We start from the raw sequence: 20,010 nt of genomic DNA, 5'->3' as shown, positions 1-20,010 counted from the left end.
GCTTGTGAAGGCACCTGACTCAGCAGCCTCACTGAGTCATCTGCCCACGATCCTCACTGCCTCTGACACACCAGAGGCCCTTCACTGGTACCCTCTTGGAAGCACGGAGAGGGGCAGAAACACAGAAGAGGAGCCAGGTGGGGCATTGTTACTGAAGCAGTGCCATCAACGCTCAGACAACGTGGACTCCAATTCTGTCTTCCCTGTGAGGGCCACCCCCTCCAAGAAGCCCTCCTGGGAGGAAGCGGCTGAACACCCCCCTCTGAGGCCCTGGGACTGCCCTCCTCCTATATCCTCGCTCCTCCTTGGCCATCACTGGTGCTGCGGCAAAGTGCCGGGGCAGCAGCAGACTCAGGCCTGTCATACCAGCTAGGAGCAGAGGCCCTACACAAATGGTGTGCACAGTCCCGGGGCGGAAGGCGGGGCAGTGACCTGGAATACAGGCTCTCTGTGGTGCTAGGTGCTGGGCTAAGTGTGCCCACCCACCCCAGGTGCTTTTAGCCTTCCACCCTGCCCGGGTAGGGGGGTCTTGTGTCCCCACTCTACAGGCAAGGGCATGAGGCACAGAAAGGCCAGCAAGCACAAGGCCACACAGCTGGTAAGTGGTGGAGTGGGCATTAGGACCAGGCCCTCTGGCTCTGCAGCTCAGGCTCTGAGTCACTGTGAGAGAGTGGCTGCCCCATAAAAGGGCACACAAAGGAAAACACAGGTGGACTTCTGAATAGATGAGGCTCATGAGGACTTGAAGGAAGACAAAGACTGTTCAAAAACCCTGGCTCCAGCACTGACCAGTACAGGAGGGGCTTCTGCCTTATCCCCCAGTGAGCTCAGGGGCACCTGATACTGCAGAGGGAATGGGGCTAAGGAGATCCAACCCTTGAGCTAGGAACCTTCCTCTCCCCGATACCTGCCCCCTGCCCTGACGCAGCCCCAACCTGAAGGCCTCAATGAGCCGCTCCACCTTCTGAGCCTCCCCTTGAACTCGAATGTGCGCCTGGAACTTCCTGAGGGCTTCGTCCAGCTCCATGGCAGAGAAGTCCATCTCGTCCACCACGCAGCTGAAACAAGACAAGGCCGTGTCACTGTCCGTACAGTCTCTGCCAGCTTCCCATAGGTGAGGTGAGCACCTGCTTGCAGAGGGTAGGGCACAGAGGGGTTTGATGCACGGGAGCCACTGCAGACACGCTGACACTTGTCTGGGAGGGCATCTGCTTAGCTTCCACCAATCAGCAAACAATTCAGATTATGGCCAAAGATCCCTGTGCTTCTGGGGAGTCCATAAAGCCCCGAAACTGCAGGAAAATGCTGTTTATACCTATGTGTGCAACTTTCTAGACATACAGGAAGCCAGAGCATATAGCTAGTCCCAGGAAAAATGTTTTCAAGTGTGTGGGTTACCCCAGGCACTCAGCAGCCGTAATGTACGAGTCTGTGTGTCCGTGAGGGAGGCGGGAGCATGCACCCATCCTCACAGGAAGGAAGTGGAGGCTGATCTCACACAGCCTGTCCTCTCCCGGCAAGGGTCTGCAGAGAGGTGGCTGGGTTTGGCTGGGTGTTTTTGAGACCATCCTCATCTGCCAATCAGATGGATGGAGAATGGAGCTTGGGGAGGCCTCCAGTTCTTACCACAGCCAAGCATTCGCCTTACAGCCTGCTCTTGTCCTCTGGTCAGGACCCTTAAACAGAGAAGGTGGGTCTAAACCCAGGATCGAAGCAGCATAAACTGGTGTCCAGATCATGTCTGTAACAAAGCCATAGCTATCCTTGGGGCTGCAGAGGCTTGGCCATGGGGGACCTAATTCCACTCCCAGAGCTCACCCTCCCCTGGAGTGATGGGCTTAGGATAAGCTGCTGTGCCCCCAACCTTCCCTGAGCACTAAGTGCTCTTTGTGGGGAAAGTCAGAGGGCAGGGCCACCAGGGACGACCTGCTGACCAGCTCCCTAGCAGTGCTGGTGTGGAGGATGGAGCTGGGGGGGGCTCGCTAGTCTCGAGGGCGCTGCTGCTCCCCCACCCAGGAGAACACTACACAGACTTCCTCCCGGCCAGAACCAGTGTGGGGCGGGGCCCAGAGGGCAGGGGGTGCAGACAGCTGCACTAAAACGTCCAAGGCCCAGCTCACCAGGACGCCAGTCTGCTGTCCCCTGAACGGTTTCCTCATACCACCTTAGGGGGGAGGGTGGGCATTAACCACACTAACAATGCAGCAGGCAGACTTTCCGGGACTGAGGCGAAAACAGAAATGCTGAGCTGAGCAGGAAGAAAGCAGACCAGATGGGCACACCTGGCCAAGGAAGGGCATAGGCTCCCTTCTACTAGGTACCGGCCACATACCAGCCATAGCCAAAGGCCCTGGCTCACTGCATCTCTTGTGTGTGTGTCTGCATGTGACTGAAAAAGTACCTATGTGCATATGGGAGGCCCTGTGCGGGGGGTGGGGGGAATGCACCCAGGCCAGTCCCTCTCCCTCTCCCTCTGACCCTGAGTTTCTTCACTTGTGGTTAAAGAGTCCACAGCACCCACGTGCCTCCCCCAGGGGAGCAGCAGAGGCAGCAGGTGCACATGTGGCCAGGCCCTCCTCCTTGCAGAGGGTCTGACCCCGAGGCCATGCACCTCGCTGTCCTTTTCCCTGATGAGGCAGGGGCTGGACAGAAGGAAGCCACTGCCATTGTTACTGATGGTTAGCTCTCTACTCCGCTTAGATTTCTGCTTCTGGGCTATCTGCCCAAGGTCGGCATACCAGTTCGTAACTGCCCGAGTCAGAAAAATCCTCAACAACAGGTCTGGGGAAAATCCTCCAGGTCTCAGAAAAGGGTGAGCAGAACCCACATACCAAGCCATCCATTCCTCTGGCTTTGGCTCCTTGACTCTGAAAGGGGGTCATCAATCCCTGATACCCACCCCCACGGGTGACATATGGACACGGCCTGAACATAGTAAACACAAGGGTGCAAATGTAGGTGCCTTTCCACTTTGGAAAGTCTCAAGGAGGACTGGAGAGATTTAGGGCATATACTGGCAGGCTTCTCAAAAATGCCAGCAGCTCCCAGGAAGCTGGAAACCCATTTTTCTGCAGGGTTCCAAGCAGCTGAGTGCTATGGCCACCAGCTCTCTGGGCTGGTGGGTTGTGGGGTGAGGAGATGGGGGTTGGACTCTTACCCCCGATCTCCCATCCAGGAGGGGCAAGAGAGGGAGGCAGGTGGAGATCTGGGTGTGGTGCTGCCCATCTTGGAGGTGCCGCAGTCTCTCTGGGCCGGCTCCCCTACTCCTTCAGAGGGCACCTGTCCAGGTCCTGACCCCCACACACTGCCTCACCTCAGCCTGCCTGAAGAGGAGTGGCAGTGCCAAGGGTACGTGGGGGGTGCCCAAGGGTGGATCCCACATGTATGCCTGAGTAAGTAGGTGTAAAATGGTGTGGGGGTGTCTAGAAGCTAGAAAAAGGGAAGGGGAGGACTGAGTGTGTGTCCCAGAGCAGGACAAGGCTGGCAGGCCATGGAGTCTGTCACAGGAACGTGTCCATACTGATCCCAACCCCGTCCCAGAACTTACTCCAGCACATCGCGGTTGAATTGCTTCTGCCTGTTGCCCAGGAACTCGCCAATCATCTGCCGGCTCAGGCCCTTGCGCTGCAACAGGAAGTGGGCTACTCCCACTGGTGTGTCCGGCACGAAGCCACGCTCAATGAGGTATTGGACACCTTTCTCAGGCTTCCTGGGGGGAGGGACAAAAGACAGGCTCAGCCCTGGCCCTCCAAGCTTGCTCTCCACCCCTGTGGGCACTCAAAGCTCCCCAGTTGGCCCTTGGAAACCCCAGGCTCCAGGCACCCTGTCCCGTCCCACCCCCAGCCTGCAACATGGGGGAACCCAAAACTGCCTAGACCCTGAACCAAGAATGGGCAAGACTGGGCCAGCCACGGAAGCATAGCTGTGGGTACTGGAGCAGGGACCCTCCCTAGCTGGCCTGTATTGCCCCAAACACTGGCCCCATACAGAACTGCCCACCCAGCTCTACTCTATGCTCCCCACCAAGTGGAAGCTGGTGCCCCATGCTGCACTTCTAGGCAGACTTGAACCCCTTGCCCAGCACGTGCTGGTCTGCCTTCCCTCGCCCTCCACCCACCCACAGAGAATGAATGCCTGCGGAGCACTGCTCTGTGCACCATCACCTAAGCACCCCACACCCACTCACTCACTCAGTCACTCACTTCTTACACTGCTCCTTGGGGTCAGCACTCATTACCTGTGTTGTTTAGGAGCCCAACAAACTTGTGACCTTGCCGTGCTGTGAGGACTCACTAACAGTGCTGGAATGATGCTCACAGTAAGCACTGAGAGAGGTGCTGAGGATTAGCCCTGACTTACGTGAAGAAATGAAGCTGCAGCACATGCCCTGACTGGGCAGTCGCTGGGGGGCTTTGCGGAGGGGCTGAGTGTGTCCACCTGCACAGGGAGCTGTGGGGCTGAGAGGCCCCCTAGGGGGCTAGGTAGGGAGCCCAGGCAGGCCCCTTCCTTCCTTGGGGCCTCCATCCTGCTGGTTGCATAGTATGACATGAGCTTGGCTGACCTCACAGGGACGTACTGGTGGTCCAAGGAGACAAGGTGAGGTGAGGGGCCACACGTGTGACCCTTGGAGGGCAGGCATCCTCGTCTGACAACCCCAGAACTTGAGGAGCTGCAGAGGAATTAGGGCGCACGCAGCACCCATTCTCATGGGGTAAATCAAGTCGCCCACTAGCTGGGGGCCGGCCTGCCCCTTGCCCCTGTGGGCAGAGGTCAGTATTCTGCTGCTGCCCGGGGCCTGGATACAAGGCTAGGGTCAGCTGCCTTTCAATGCTCTGGCTCCCACTGCCAGCAGTGTCCTGCAAATACTAGATTTCCACTCGTAGCCAAACTGAACTCCTGCTGCAAGGTGACCCTGCTATTTTTATCCTAGATGACTACACACCTTGACCTCACCCTCAGGAGATTGGCAGGGAGCAGTTGCCAGCTAGATGGTTCCTGGCACTAAAGTGGTGACAGAGTGGTTCTGTTCTATCACCCCTGCCAGCCCCCCACATGCCCCATTCTTCCCCATGACTCTGGGGACTTTAACCAAGAACCTCCCACTCCAGGCCTCTCCAGCCCTCAGTTGCTGATGCAATGGCCAGGGCCGGTCACGTTTCCTCACCACCCACTCCAAGCTGGCCCACAGGACCCCAGTCTATGCCACTTCTCCTCCCTCAACTTCTAGATGAGGGGTCAACTGGGCCTGTGTTTCCGCGTGGCAATGACTGAGGGCTGGGCTAGGCGTCCCTGACTCAGGCACTCTGACCCACCCACCCACACCTGGCCTGCCTGGCTGATGGCCCTCAATTTGGCAGAGTGCAGCTGACCTCCCAGGATGTGGGATGGCTGAAATCTCAGAGCAACCCCCACAGCAGAGCTCTCTGCCTTCCTCTTGAGCAGCTCCAGCAGGTAGCAGGCATGATGATACCTGGAAGCTGACGGACCCCAGGGGTTGGATGTGGATGGAGGGAAGACCTGCCTCCCAGTGCAGGCCCTGGGCTGGAAGGGACCTCAAAGGCCCCCATAAATAGCTTCTAGCCCAAGCAGGAGTCCCAGCACACCGTCACCCCAGGCGGTCTCTGAGGCCTGGCTTACATGCCCTCCAGGGATAAAGCACTCACTCCTTCTGAGGGCTCCTGTTTCATCATGGGGCAGTTCTGGGGACAAGGACACTCTTCCAGAGTTGGGAGAGGTCTGGCCTGCTTCACCTATGACAACACTGGCTTGGACGAGGATCACCTGGACCCTTGCCAGAAAGGAAGTGGGAGGGGCACAGTGAGGCTTGCACCTGGAACACAGGAGCAGGGGACCCTAGGGTGGAACAAAATCCCCTCCGTGGACAAGCAGGCTGAATAAGGGTCCTGCTGGGTTCCCGTCAGGACTGTGGGATACTGACCCCAGGTCCTGTCACTGCGGTAACCCCAGGACCACTGCTCCAAGACGGTAGCCTCCTGTGAGTTCTGCCTCCTGGAATCTCAGGAGACATCTGTGGCCCAGCGGGCAGGTAGGGGTGCACAGGGCTGCACGTGTGGTAGCAGTTCCTTCACTGGGTTTTCAGAGGATGCATTCAGGAGCCAGGTGGCAGGGGTGTGAATTGCAGCCTGGCCACCTATCAGTGGAGTGACTCTGGGAGCCTCAGTTCCCCTATCCGTAAAATGAGGCTAGTAACAGTCCCTACCCTACAGGAGATCATCACTTAAAGCATGACAGGCCGGAGAACAGTGCCTGGCACTAAGTATTAGCCATTCCTATTATTTATAACCTCTCTGTCCACCAAGCCACATGTTGGGTCCTCCTGAAGCCCGAGGCCCTTAAAGCACCCTCCCCTTGGCTCCGGCTCTCAGTGCAGAAGCCCCAGCTGCCACCCACGAACACCTCCAGGTGAGGCTCTTGGTTCCACTATCTCTAATCCTCATTAGGCCTCTGATGGCAGGGGCTCATTTTCCAGGTGTGGCCAGAGAGGCTCCGAGGGTGCAGGGAATTAAGTGGCAAAGCTGGGGCCAAAACCCTCTTGCCACTGGTTCCTGGACCCCACCCTCTCTCCAGTGATGTGAGCCAGATGTATGGTCCCAGAGCCAATAAAATGGCAAAATCTCAGAGGAACACCTGGATGTCAGGCTGACAGCCGCAGCCTCCTCTAGCAGGCTGGGATGGGCCCTGCCCGCCAACCCACATCACTTTCTCAGGTTTCCGTTGTTTTGCTTTTCCTCCTGCTCACGGCTCTCCCACTTTAGATCCATCATCCAGACCCTCCGTGTCCCCCTCAAGAGGGGGTCTATGCGGGAAAGCTCACTGCTGGGAGTGGGTGGGAACTAAGGGCTGTCCAAAAGGCTGGGTGGACAGGGGAAGCAGTTAGGGGTGTGGAGAAGGGTGGGGGGCTGGGGAGGGAGAAAGATGGGGAACAAGAGACCCACAGGGAGAACCATGGGAAGCAGAGGTAGGTGGTGGAGAGGTAGGTGGTGGAAAGGTATGAGGTGGAGAGGAGGGACCTTCAGGGGAGGGACCCCGGCTTTGGGCATCAGGGTGCTCAGTGTCACTAGAATCCCCTGCCCTTGGTCATCCTCAGCCGGCAGCCCCAGGAACCAGCCACAGCGCTGCCCAGTCCTAGAAGGTCTCAAGCTCCCAGCTCCAGCTTTGCCTCTGCAGAGGGCCCTGGGCCTCTGTCTACGTAGAGTCCAACCACCTGCCCTCTTGTCTCCCAGGAGATGGCCAGTGTGCGTACATCTGTGGAAAAGCTTTGAATCTGTGTAAGAAAGGTATTTGCTTATTTAAATAACACAGTTTTGGAAAAGCAGTTTCTCCTTCAATCCTCCCAACAAACCCCTGAGATGGTAAATCAAGGCTCGGAGGCACAAAGGCTGCACTGGGAGGAAGCCGAGCTCTGTGCTGCGCCCTCATGGAGGGGTAGAGGGCATGTTTCACAAGGAGTCCAAGGGTTCTTGCCACGGGGAAGGGGCTGCTACACAACTTTGCCCCACCCCCCACATGCAGCCAGTGTCACTGTGTCTCTCTCAGCATGCTCAGCCATCACTGTCCACTAGCATGCTCTGCAGCCAGGATGCTGTTCTAGACTCACACCGCCCGGTACCGCAGCCACTAACCACACATGGCTGGTGGGCACCTGTACTGCAACTAGTACACCTGAGGAACTGGGTTAATTTTAATTAGCTTTAATTTCTATTTAAATAGCCACCTGTGGTTGGACCTCACTGTTGTAAAAATTCAACTTACAACCAGTTCAATTCTGAGCTAAAGGCAACTCCAATGAGAAGCCCATCAGGATTTTTCATGGGTTGTAATAAGCAGATTCTGAAATTCATGTGCAAGAATACCCACCAAGAAGAGCCAAGACACTTTAAAAAGAACAAAAGCACGGTTTTGCCCTAATAAGAAAACACATAAAACTAAAAGTCTGATTGGCAGAGCAATAAAAACAGATCCTCTAACCATTAGGGTGGAGCTGCACAAGTATCTTTAGTCTGTTCAACTGGTAGATGTGGGGTCCCTGAGACAGTGCCTAGAGTGTAGAAGGTGCTCAGTAAATACTTGCTGAATGAATGAAGGGGTCTAAGCACAGACTTAAGTTCATGCAGGAATTAGATGGAATTTCAAGTCAGTGAAGAAAGGACATACAAATATCAAACCATTGTGTTGTGTGCCTGAAACTAATATAACGCTACATGTCAATTATACCTCGGTTAAAAAGTGAAAAAAATAAAAATAAAAAACTTCCATTGGATAAGAGAGCATAAACAAAGTTAAAAGATATTTAACCTTTAAAAGACGGCATTTAAATTCCATCAGCATTTAAATTCGGCCAGCGGGACCCACTCCTCGCTGGGAACTAAAGTTCCCTTTCGTAGGATAAAGGATAATTAAAAACCAAATAAGGGTGAATTGCATGGTATGTGAATTATAGCTCAAAAGAAAAAGTAAAAAAAAAGACAAGTGGTGGGAAGTAAGTATTTGTAATTACAAAGGATTAGTATCAACAAAATACAAAGAACTTCTAGTCAAATCAAAATGACAAATAACCTAATAGAAAAATGGACAAAAAATAAGAACAGACATCTTATAGAAGAAAAAACCCAAATGGCCAAAAGACACACACATAGATGCTCCATCTTAGAAGCAAGCAGGGAAATGCAAATAAAACCAAGAGACACCATTTCTACTCTCAGATTGGGGTGAAAGGCAGGTGATAAGATGGAGTGTTGACAAGCATGTGAGGGAAAAAGGAACTCTCAGGTCCAGCTGTAGAGATAGGAAATGGGTAAGCCCCCCTTTCAAGCATAAATTGCAGTTCCTATTTCAATAAAAACATGCCTAAGCCCAGACAATTCCACCTCTTAGCTATCTTCCCTGGACACTCTCTGGGGAGTGTGTGTAAAGAGCAGATCTATCCTCACTGTCCTCTTATTGGTCATAGTGAAAAAGCGAAAGCAACTGGCCACATAAATATGGATTAGCACAGATGGACCTATGCAGCAGCAAGCAGAAATGAGGCAGTCCATGGCACTGACAGGGAAGATCTCCAGACCATGTGTCCTTATCACAATAAGATGATCCTCATAACTGCAGGCCCAGATGATGTCAGCAAGGCCATAGTAACAGCAGCTAATCCTCGGGGAGGGTGGATTCTGTGCTAGCAGCGGCTCTAACTCAGCACATCCCCTCCTTTCCTCCTCACACCCTCTGAGGTAGATGCTGTCGGGGGCCTCTGGGCTGTGCTATCCAAGGACATTCAGAAGGAAGTAAAGGTGCCAGGCTTGAGCCCAGGCAGTCTGGCCCAGATCTATGTCCTGAACCATAGTGGTCTCCAGTTCCTAAGAGTGCACACACATACACAGAGACAGGGATCTGGGAGGAGAGATCCAAAATAACAGTCACAGGGGATGTTACCCTAATTAGAGGTTTCATTTCCTTTGGATAAAATATTCACATACTACACATGTATTTAGAGGTAGGAGAGGAAACAGGGGGATAAATGGCGATGGAAAGAGACCTGATTTGGGGTGGTGAACACACAATACAGTATACAGATGACGCGTTGTGGAATTGTACACCTGAAACCTATGTAATCTTCTATCACGTTGAGACAAGCAGAACAGGGGAACTGAGAGTTAAACAGCAGTGTGCAGTCATCTAGCATATCCTATCTCCCTAAACCAGGGACACACTTAAGAGTAAATGGTTCTCCCCAACCAGAGGGTAACTATCTTAAATCACCCCACTCAGGGAGACAGACAGCAGAACCCAATTAGTGCCATTTGCCAGCCACACCCAAGGACAGATGAAGTGAAGAGAATAAATCTCATTTTGGTACATCAGCATAAAGTTGATAAATATTTTGTTGAGATCCTCCCCCAAATGCACAGCCTTTAAAACCTCTCAAAACGAAGGTCCCAGTGCCCACTCTCCCTCCCAGGAGCATGCCCGCACCTTTCCCCTCTGCCTCCCCTTCTTCCCCACAGGCACGTATCTCCTAAACTCTAAGGGATCCCACAAGACTTGCAACCAGGGCAGTGAAGGGCAGTGGCAGTTCATCCCGGGCAACCCCCTGAGCCTGTCCCCAAGGCCCCCTTTTCTCTGACTTCTTAGTGAGCCAAAAGCAGCCCAGCCTCATTCCCCAGCCCTTCCTTGTTTCACATCCCCAGCTTTAATAAACGTCCTCTAAAATTGACATGGACTTGTGTTGTGAAATCTTTCCTGCATGAAGCGAAGAACTCACATACTACTGGCCAGTCCTAGGCAGACCTGCCAAGGGCCAGGTCCCCTTTCCAGTAACAATGCCACACCAATAAATTCAGTAAGAAAGAAAAACCAAAAAAAAAAAGAGTAACAGAGTTAGAAACAATCTACTGGGTGGCTGAGGGAGACTGTTTTTTCTGGCCTCCACCTGTCCACTCAGCTGGGACTCCCACAACAGAACACAGTATCTGCCAGGACCGAGGTAAGCTTGGATGCTGGGGAAAACCCCAGGTTATCTCAACCCCCAGTTATCTTGGCCTCCCCTAGGAGGGCACAGGCCTGAGTCTAAGTTGATCCAGGAAATAGCTGTACCCTGAAGCAGGTGGGGCAGACTCTTTGTACAGAGCTTAGGATGGCCTCAGCAAGACATGACCTTCCCTGCCCAGCGTGCTGTTCGGCCACAACTTGCACAGTGGCAGGGCTGATCCTTACATGCAGCAGACGACAGGCAGATGGGAGTCTCGGGAAAGAGCACCCATGGCAGATATCAGGTGTCCAAGACTCTTAGTTCTTAGCTGAGTGAGGACCAAAGACCCCCAGACCCAACTGGCCCCATAGGAATGCAACATTCCCTATTCCTGCCCTCTGGGACAGGCCTCTCTGAATCCCCCAGACAGCACTTCCACTTGTACCAGGGATGGCTCAAAAGTGCCCACAAGACTACCCTAATCTAGGAGACAAGGAAGCAGGAAAGTGTAGTAAATGTGTTAGTAACCACCAGTCAGGCTGGCTGGCCACATCCTCAACCCTGGCTGGTGTCTGGTGACCCCAAATCCCAGAGGCCCCACGGGAGGAAACAATGTGAAATCTGAGGTTTAATAACCAGAGCCTGCCAATGTCTCCTCCAAGGGAGTGTCCAGCCCCTTCCCCTTTGCTTGCTACTTCTAGCAGTGCTAAGAATAGCCTGCTTTTAAAGGCCTGCCTCTGTCCTCAGTTCTGCTGTCAGGACTGCCCTGTATACCTTTCCAGAACACCTGAGGGAAACAGCACTCAAGAGGCCCAGTTCACACTCCTCCCAAAGGACCTGGTGGCTGGCTGAGACTTCTGCTAGCACAGGCTTACCTGTGTCCACCTCCATCAACAGGTGCCTCCAAGTCCAGCCAGCACACAGACCACACCATGCCCTTGCTCAGATCTTCATGCTCCACATCACCCACCATCCAAACCCTGGAGCCTGATGCTCACAGCCAGGCGTGGCATCACATACTGCTGCTTTATGTAGTTTCCTGAGCACCTGCTGTGCACTGGTCACTGTTCTAGGTGCTGAAAGGGTCCTGAACTCATGTTGCTTTAGCAGAGAAGCCCCTCATTCTGCCCTGCTCAGCCTGTCAGCATCTGCTCTCCCCACAACACTGCTCACTGGGTTCTAATCTCCCCGACCAATAGCACTGGCTATTGCAGGCACTGCTGGACGTCCACCCCTGCAGGTGCTCACAGAAGCACTGGGGCATGAGAGTAAGGCCCTGGCCAAGGTCCCTTGGGTGTCACTGCCCCACCCTTCTCATCCCTGCATGACCAGCAGGTACTCACTTGTTGAAAAGGTTGAGGCCAATGCGATAGTGCCTCTTGCGGATGACATCATTGCTGAAAGCAGGAGAGTCCCAGCTGTTGCGGGTCTCCTTGTGATAGGTCTGCTTGCTGAGAGTCTGCTCCCGCAGGCTGTCGCGGGATGACGACTCAGAGCTGCAGTTGATGGTGTCATTGGAATTAGAAGTGCTGTTGATGCTGTCGTTGTCCCCATCTGAGTAGTCTGACTCTGACTTGCTCTGCCTGTTGGCTGAACCATTGATAGCCAGGTGGCCATCAAGGGGCCTAGAAGGCCGGGGCCGCAACTCTGGCTCCTCCCGGGGCAGGCCCTTAGGGGGGCCACTGTGGGGGCCGTGCTTGGGGCTGCCCTGCTGCCCACTGAGGCTGCGCTCACAGGCACTCTGTCTCTTGAGTGAGCCACGCTCTGAACGGTCACTAAGGTCCACAGAGCTGTCACTGGGTGGCTCAATGGTGAGCAGCGGGAGGTGCTCCCCCCGCAGCCGCTGTTCCTGCTGCTCCAGCGACGGTGTGCTCTGACAGCTCGTGTCAGTGTCCCGTTTGTCATCCTTGTGAGCCAGCGCCCAGTAGTCCTGGGCGGTGCCCCCTGCCCCCAGCTGCAGGTCTAACTCAGCACTGGATGGCAGATGCCCCGCCTGGGAGAGGGGCAGGGGTGGTGACAGCTCCTCCTCGTCGATATACAGGGTGACATCACTGTACGAGGCTGTCATCTCGTCCAGTTTGCGATGGTCCACAGCATGCAGGGCTGCCTGGGGCTCGGTGTCCCGGGCTCGCCCACTCACGGGGACAGGCACCTCCTCAGTATGAAGGCTGCGACAGTTGAGGGCGTCATCGATGGACTCAGCCAGTGATTTCACCTGACGAGAGAAGGCGTCCTCCAGCTCAGTGATGGCGTCTGCAAAGTCACTAGATGGGGCAGAAGACTTGAGGGAAGGCGGCTCACTGAAGTCACTACACTCAGAGGGCATCAGGGCCCCCAACTGAGAGCCATCATTGGTCACGGAGACCTGCTTCCCTTCAAAGTAGGAGCTGTGCATCTTCTCAGGCCCCTCAAAGGAGAACTGCATCCTCATGTTGGACAGCACAATCCGGCGGGACATGCGGTTCTCTGACATGGAGCTGCGCAGGCGCTCGAAGTTCTTGTTCATCTGGTACTGGCGGAAGGCCGTCTGGATGGTGCGGGCTGCATGGCGGGTCACGAGGCGCCCCCCATACTTCCGTTCTAGCATCTCCACCTGGAGGGGCAAGGAGAGGAGAGTGAAGACATTCCTGAGTGCTGGAGTAGCAAGATACCTATGAGCAGTCATTCCCTCCCCAGCCAGTTGCGGCACCGTCTGGGAAGGCTTCAGCATGTCCCTAAGCTGCTTAAAACCACCGGGGCATGCTAACGTGCCCAATCTGGGTTCTAAGGTTAAATAAGATGGAGAAACACCTTTAAAGTTAAAGCAAGTATGTTCTCTGCAGGACTTCTCAGAACCTTTAAAAGGTGGTGATTCCCCAAACTTCTTTGGCCACAGAAGCCTTGCACATCTTGTGGTATGCAGTTTAACACAACTTTGGAGATGTTGGAAGAGGTGAAGGTAGCCCCTCCAGAGAGGAGGAACCTGAGGCACGTGCAGATTAAAACACCTGCCAGCCCTGGCTGATGTTTCTCAGTGTTTAGAGCATCAGTCCTTGCACTGAAGGGTTGCAGGTTTGATCCCCACCCTGGTTGGGGTGTGTTTAGGAGGCAACCAACCAATGTGTCTCTGTCACATCAATATTTCTCTCTCCTTCCCCCCCCGTCCCTCCTTCCCTTCCACTCTCTAAAAATCAGTGGAAAAAATATCCTTGGGTGAGGATTAACCACAGAAAAAGACCTGCCTAAGATCTCAGTGAGGCCCAGGCACTGAGCATCAGCCGTAGGCTTCCAGACTTGTTTCCTTTCTATGGCACTGACAGTGCGTTCTTTGTGGCCTGGAGGGGTCACTAAATTTTAGGGAGACCTGAGAGAATCGCCAAGCTGAGGAACAGGTTCCAAGGCCAGATGCCTGGATTCTAACCCTGGCCCTGCTGAGACACTGTGCCGATCACTCATTGAGACTGAGGCAAGTGCTCAGTACATGCCAAGTTCAGGGACACCTGGGGCTAAAAGACCCTCAAGTGTATTCCTGGAAGGTGTTGACAGATTATGGGGTTCCCAAGTCCCCCACTATACAGATGAGGAAACGAGGCCCAGAGAAGAGACCTAGCGCACACCAGGGTTGGGAGCACCTTCTTACTCTCTGGTACCACAGGCCCTGGCAGCCCTTCCCCTAGAGTTTGGAGGTGGAGCAGGGCTGCAGGCCAGTGACAGGGGCTAGGACTCTCCAGTGTGACACATGGGCTTCCAGAAGTCCTGAGGCTCACACCAGCCCACTTGTGACCAGGCTATGAGGGCTGTTGCCTGCGCCTCAGTCCTGAGTGAGAAACAAACGTGCACCTGGAGCTGGAGCCTGCTTGGTGGGAGTCCAGGAGAAGGAACTGGCCTCTCAGGGAGCCGGGAAAAGAGGCACCTGATGTGGGGCCAGGAGAGCTCTCAGATCCTCGGGAACAAGTCACCCTGCTCAGGGGGCAAAGCAGCACACCAGCTCACCTAGGTCCCACCTGCCTAATCCATGCAGGCACCACGCCAAAGCTGGCAACACAGAGACAGTTTCCTGCTCTCAAGAAGCGAAGAGTTGCCCTAGCCAGTTTGGATCACTGGTTAGTGTCGGCCTATAGATGGACGGGTCATGAGGTTCGATTTGCAGGTTCAATTCCTGGCCAAGGGCATCTACCTTGTACCTCAGTTGCAGGTTCAATCCCTGCGTGCAGGAGGCAACCAATCAATGTGTCTGTCTCACATCAATGTCTTTCTCTCTCTCCCCTTCCTCCTTCCCTCCTCTCCACTCTCTCTAGGGAAAAATTAATGGAAAAAATATCCTTGGGTGAGGATTACCAAAAAAAAAAAAAAAAAAAAAAAAGAGAGAGTGAAGAGTCACCCTGGCAGGTGTGGCTCAGTGGTTGAGGTCGTCCTAGGCACCCAAAGGTTAATGGTTTGATTCCTGGTCGGGACACATGCCCAGGCTGTGGGTTCAATCCTCAGTGGGGGTGTGCAGGTGGCAGCCAATCGATGTTCTGCTCTCACATTAATGTTTCTCTTTCTCTCTCCCTCTCCCTTCTTCTCTCTCCAAAAATCAATAAAAAAAAAAAAATTAAAAGAAGAAAAGAGTCTGTCTCAGAGAACAGAAGCACAGACGTCACTGAAATAAAGTCAAACAGATGCTGGAGTCGGGAGAGAGGGCTGCTCAGAGCCACTGAGGGCTGGAACAAGGGCTCACAGCCTCACACACCAAGGATGGGCACTGGTCCCCACTTGCCAGCTGGCAGCCTGTTCGCCTCTCTGGAAAGTGAGAGCATGCCCAGTTCCGTGAGCCACCCATCTCAGGGATGCCGGTCCTCCAACGTGGGCCACATGAGCTCCTGGGGGGTCCACAGGAGAGGAAGCAGCAGAACAGGGGAGGGGACGGGGGGTGGGGGGTGCGTGTGGCTCAGACTGACTTTTCAAATCTTGGCCAGATCCAGTCAGCAAGGGTGGGTCTGTTTTTCCCTCACCCTGAAGGTGACTTCACTCCACATCTGTACGCCGTTTGTTGTTTGGGTTTGACTGCAGCTTTGTAAGCCCACAGGGCCAATAAAAGGCGCAAGCTAAGCTCCAGGGAAGCCCTCCCTTCTCTGCCCTCCAAGGCCTGTGGTCCTGGGCCCCTTATGTCAGCCTTTGGGATAGGGAGGTATTACCATGCCAGGGCTCACTCTGGGGCCTATTTTCTCCTGCTAACTTTTGACTTCACAAAGTAAGCAGTGACCCTGTTTGCCTGAGACCAGCTCCCCAAATCTGGGGGTGCAGGGGCAGGAGAGAAGAGGGACTTCAGGAAGGCAGAAATGGGCTGTGTTTTGTCATCAAAGCCCCTCAGTCCCTCCTGTCGGGCCTCCCCAGAGCACACACTGACCCAGGCCCGCCCTGACATGCCCCCAGGCTCACTGTGGCCGCTCTTCCCTCTAAGCCAGCACCCACCCAAGGCCTGATCTGAAGTTCACTGGGACACAGGAAGGAGGTCATCAGTACGTGCTCACCTGACATTCACAATGACTCCCCATCTGCAGATACTCACACACTTCTCAGAGGAGGCACAAAGAAGTAGCACGACAAGGAGTCAACCCTAGCCGGGGCTCTCCCATCAGCCCTCACTCCCCCTTTAAAGGGGCACTTCTAACAGCAGGGAAGAAAAACTGAGAGGCCCTTCCACGGAGCAGAACGAGCCACCTCTCAATGACTATGCCTCCCGCTCCTGTTGGCAGGAAACTACCAGGAGGTACAGAGACCCAGGGACCTGACTGAAAATCCAAGGCTTCCCATTGGGCTCCTTTCACTTAAATGGGACTTTGCATCACACAGATTTTAACCCCTTTGGAACCAGGTATCCTACATTCATCTAGTAATTCTCTTGTAATCTGTTCTATTCCCACTTTGGTCTTACTTACCAAGAAGCTCAGCACAGAGTTAAATGCTCAGTGACCATCAATGTCACTTCTTCACTCTCACCTCTTAGCACCTCTTCCTGCCATCCTCTCTCCCAAGTCTATTCTGCTTCAGGGCCTTTCAACTGCTATTACCTAGAGAGCCCCTTCCACAAACACCCAATTCTCAGGCCACCTTAGAGAGGTTTTCCCCACCACCCTCTTCCAATGCTGTTACCTCCCACAATCACTTGATTTCTGTCCCCTATTTCACAATCTCTAACATTTGTATCACTTTCTAGAATTAAACTGTGTCTGTATTGCTAACCTGTCCGTGGTCTATCTCCTGGAACCACAGTGTCAGCTTAAGAAATGGGGCATGACCTTGTCCACTGCTGACACTCCAGCACCCAACACAGTGTCTGGCACAAGGTGGACATTTGGCCAATAGCCATGGGACAAAAATCAACAGCTGTGGCCATACTAAGGCTATAGGAAGCACATGGTTGTTTCTATTGGCTTCCGTTAGTCCTAATCTTTCTTAATTCTATTTTAGTGGTCCTGCTGCACATGTCCTTTACTATAAATTGTTTCTGATCCACTTTGGATCTAGGTGTAACTGATAAAGGGAACAGAGGCTGTGCCCCCTGCTGTGTCCACGGGACCAAATACCACAGGGGCAGAGGATTATTTGCTCCCCCACCCTGAGAATGGGCCATTTGCTATTAGGTACTAGCCACTTGCCATCTCCCCTCTCAGTATCGGCTCACAGGTAGAAGCATGAAGTGAGATCAGGGCTGTCCAGAGTCAGAGGGCAACACTGAAAGCAGGAGAGAGGTGCTGGTGGGGAAAGACCCACCTTGGGCAGTACCTACACTGCTCCCCGGAGAAGTCAGGGCCACAGCAGGCCCGAACCTTTGCTCCAAAGACAAATGGGAAGACTCGAAGCAGACAGAGGGCAGCCAGGAGTGGGGTAGATGTGGGCAGAAGGGAAGATAAGACAGGGTCCTGGTGCCAGGCCGGTGCAGAGGTGTCTGCTCAGGACCCACAGGAGACTACCCAAAGCTGTGTGCCCAGGAGCTTGGAAAAGTAAGACCACCTGACCCTCCCTGCTTAAACAGCTGCTTCCAGGAAGCCTGGGACTTCTCCTGAGGGCTAAAAGTTTCCCTCGTAGTTTCATGCCTGAATTCTTGTTGAAGTGCCTACTATGTGCCTGCACTCCAAGGGGCTAAAAGTGAGAACTCTCTGATCCCCAACTGCCTCCTGCTCCCTCTGCTCCCCCACCCACCACCACCCAGCTGGGAAAGACCTTTCCTCTCTTCCCTCAACCCCAAGAGGCTTTCTCTAGTCCTTCCTGGAGCCCAGCCAGGTGGTGCATCAGCCTTGCCCAGCACACAGGCACTGACCTCACAGTGCGGGTCTGGGTAAAGGCCCCTCAAGGAGGAGTGTGGCCTTAGGGTTGGGTGATTTCCCACAAGGATTCTAAGTTGTGAACTGGAAGGGTATCATCGCTGGCTCTTCTTCAAGTAAGAGCTATTTCCCTTGTAAAGTAACCTCCCTCCCTTCTCCCCGGGGGCTTCCTGAACAGACTTCCCAAGGGTCAGAACTCTCCTGGGGACTCAGGAACTCAGTAGCCAGCCACACAACCTGTGTATCCTTGTGGTGTCAGGCCTTGACAACCAGACCGCCAACACAGCCCCTGGACTCCAGCCATTAGGGCTGGGAACAAGGCAAAGGGAAAGGCCTAACAGAAGAAATGTCCAGAGTTCAGCCTCTTCACTCTGACTCCCTCCATCATTGGGAGGAGCCAATCAGCTCTGGCTTAGGCAAAGACTCTTTCTTAGGGAGCTTACACTTAACTCATCCTGCCGCGCGTCAGAGCGCGCAGGGCACCATCAGGCAAGCTGAGAGTCCCACTGCCCCGGGCGGCCCCAGCAAAGGGCTGCTCATTCCTGGAGGACACGCTGGCAGGCCCAGCAGCACTGCTGCCTGTCCCCAAGTGGCCGTCTGGTCCCACCTACCTGCTTGTCTTGCAGGTCCGAGGAGAGCTCATAGCTTTCAGAGAGGGAACGTGAGCGCTTGATGGCCTCCTCCTCAGCCTGCTTGCGCAGGATGGAGGTCGAGTGCTGCAGCTTGGGCCTCCGTGTGCGCTGCCCCAGTGGCCCGGAGTACAGCCCATAGGCACCCCCAGAAGTGTGCTCGTAGTGGTCTGGGCTCAGGCTGGAGCCAGGTGCTAAGGGGTCCTGGTGATAGGCTGAGGGGCTGTCCAATGATGTGCAGGTCTCGCTGCTGGGGGCCTCGCCCTCCACACTGTAGAATAGAGAGGAGAGAGGCCTCCAGTGAGCAAGAAACCAGAACCCAGGGCATTTCGGGGCACCAGGAGGTAGGAGCGGGTAATGGCCAAGAGGCAGCCTACCATACTACAGTACGACTCCAGCCAGCCTTCCTACTTCCCATCACCCTCCTACAGTCGATCACTCTGTACAGCCAGAGGGACCCTGCCAAGACTCTCCACTCCGAATCTTCCTGAGGCGCACCTCCCTGAGGTTTCATTTTTCTCTGTAAAACTTATCACCTTCTAACTCTGACACTTTACTAACTGATTTTCCTTACTGTCCATCTCCTATACAAAAATGTCAATTGTGAGGACAGAGGTGTAGCCCACTGATCCACTGATGATACCAATGCCTAGAACAAGGCCTGCACACAGTAGGTACTCCATACTTCCAGAGAAGGCACACAGGCCACCCAGGCTACAGTCCTCCTCAGTGTTCCTGTCAGCAGACCAATGGGCCAACTGGTTTACCCCCTTCCATTGCCTCCACTTGGCACAGGGATTGGCAGGGGGACACTGCCAAGTGTAGAATGTGAGACTGGTCCCTGACTCCTAGGTGAGACTCAAAGTAGGGGCTTAGAGAAGGAGGCCCTGGAGCAGAGAGGGCCCAAGACGAAGGCAGCAGACCCACACAGTGAACAGGGAAGCAGCCTGCCTTTCAATTCCAATTCTGCCCTGAGCCAGGGATGGGTGATAAGACTTCAACTTCACCACTGGCTCTGGCCTCTGGGAACATGCAGTGGCTCTCCTGTGACAAGGGACATCCCATTCTGCTCCCTAGAAGCTAAAGTGTGACAGAGGTCCATCTCTGGGGCAGAGCCCTGGGCTAGAAGTTAAGAGACTGGGTGTGCCTGGCTGGTTCGCTCAGTGGTTGAGCATCAACCCATGAACCTGGCGGTCACGGTTCGATTCCCAGTCAGGGCACATGCCTGGGTTTTGGGGCCCCATCCCCAGTAGGAGGCCTGCAGGAGACAGCTAATCAGTCACTCTCTCTCCTCACTGATGTTTCTCTCTCTCTCCCTCCCCTCTCCCTTTCTCTCTCTGAAATCAGTTAAAAAAAAAAGAGACACTAGGTGCTTTGCTTTGATCTGCTGTGACCTAGGGTGGGTCAGCCCTCATTTCAAGGCCTGCTTCCCTATCAGTAATACAAATGAGCTAGCCTAGATGCCTTCCAGGGGCAGAGGAATGCCACCCTTCACAACTCTCCTGACATCAGTCACCAGCAGCAACTTCCTTTGGGTATGTGTTGTATTGGGTAGGGAAAAGGATGGGGACAGGCAGAACTTAAAATTTCGTACTACCTGGCCAGCGTGGCTCAG

At 54.1% G+C, this 20,010-nt stretch overlaps 1 protein-coding gene across 13 annotated transcripts in view; it reads right to left on the bottom strand.

Annotated features, from left to right (window-relative positions):
• Positions 1-20,010, bottom strand: part of IQSEC1 (IQ motif and Sec7 domain ArfGEF 1) — a gene marked incomplete at its 5' end in the record, with an annotated part of 201,931 nt that overhangs the window by 37,138 nt on the left and 144,783 nt on the right. For all 13 annotated transcript variants that reach the window (XM_081138969.1, XM_081138974.1, XM_081138970.1 and 10 more), the window contains 4 exons: positions 936-1,058; positions 3,548-3,709; positions 11,824-13,073; positions 18,378-18,666. In XM_081138969.1, the coding sequence (XP_080995095.1) occupies positions 936-1,058; positions 3,548-3,709; positions 11,824-13,073; positions 18,378-18,666 (1,824 nt within the window). The remainder of the gene's footprint in view (positions 1-935; positions 1,059-3,547; positions 3,710-11,823; positions 13,074-18,377; positions 18,667-20,010) is intronic.

Source organism: Miniopterus schreibersii, assembly GCF_964146895.1.
Source record: "Miniopterus schreibersii genome assembly, chromosome: 5".
NCBI classification, from domain to species: domain Eukaryota; kingdom Metazoa; phylum Chordata; class Mammalia; order Chiroptera; family Miniopteridae; genus Miniopterus; species Miniopterus schreibersii.
Note: the sequence above shows the minus strand (reverse complement) of the source record. Positions and strands in the feature narration are given on the sequence as shown.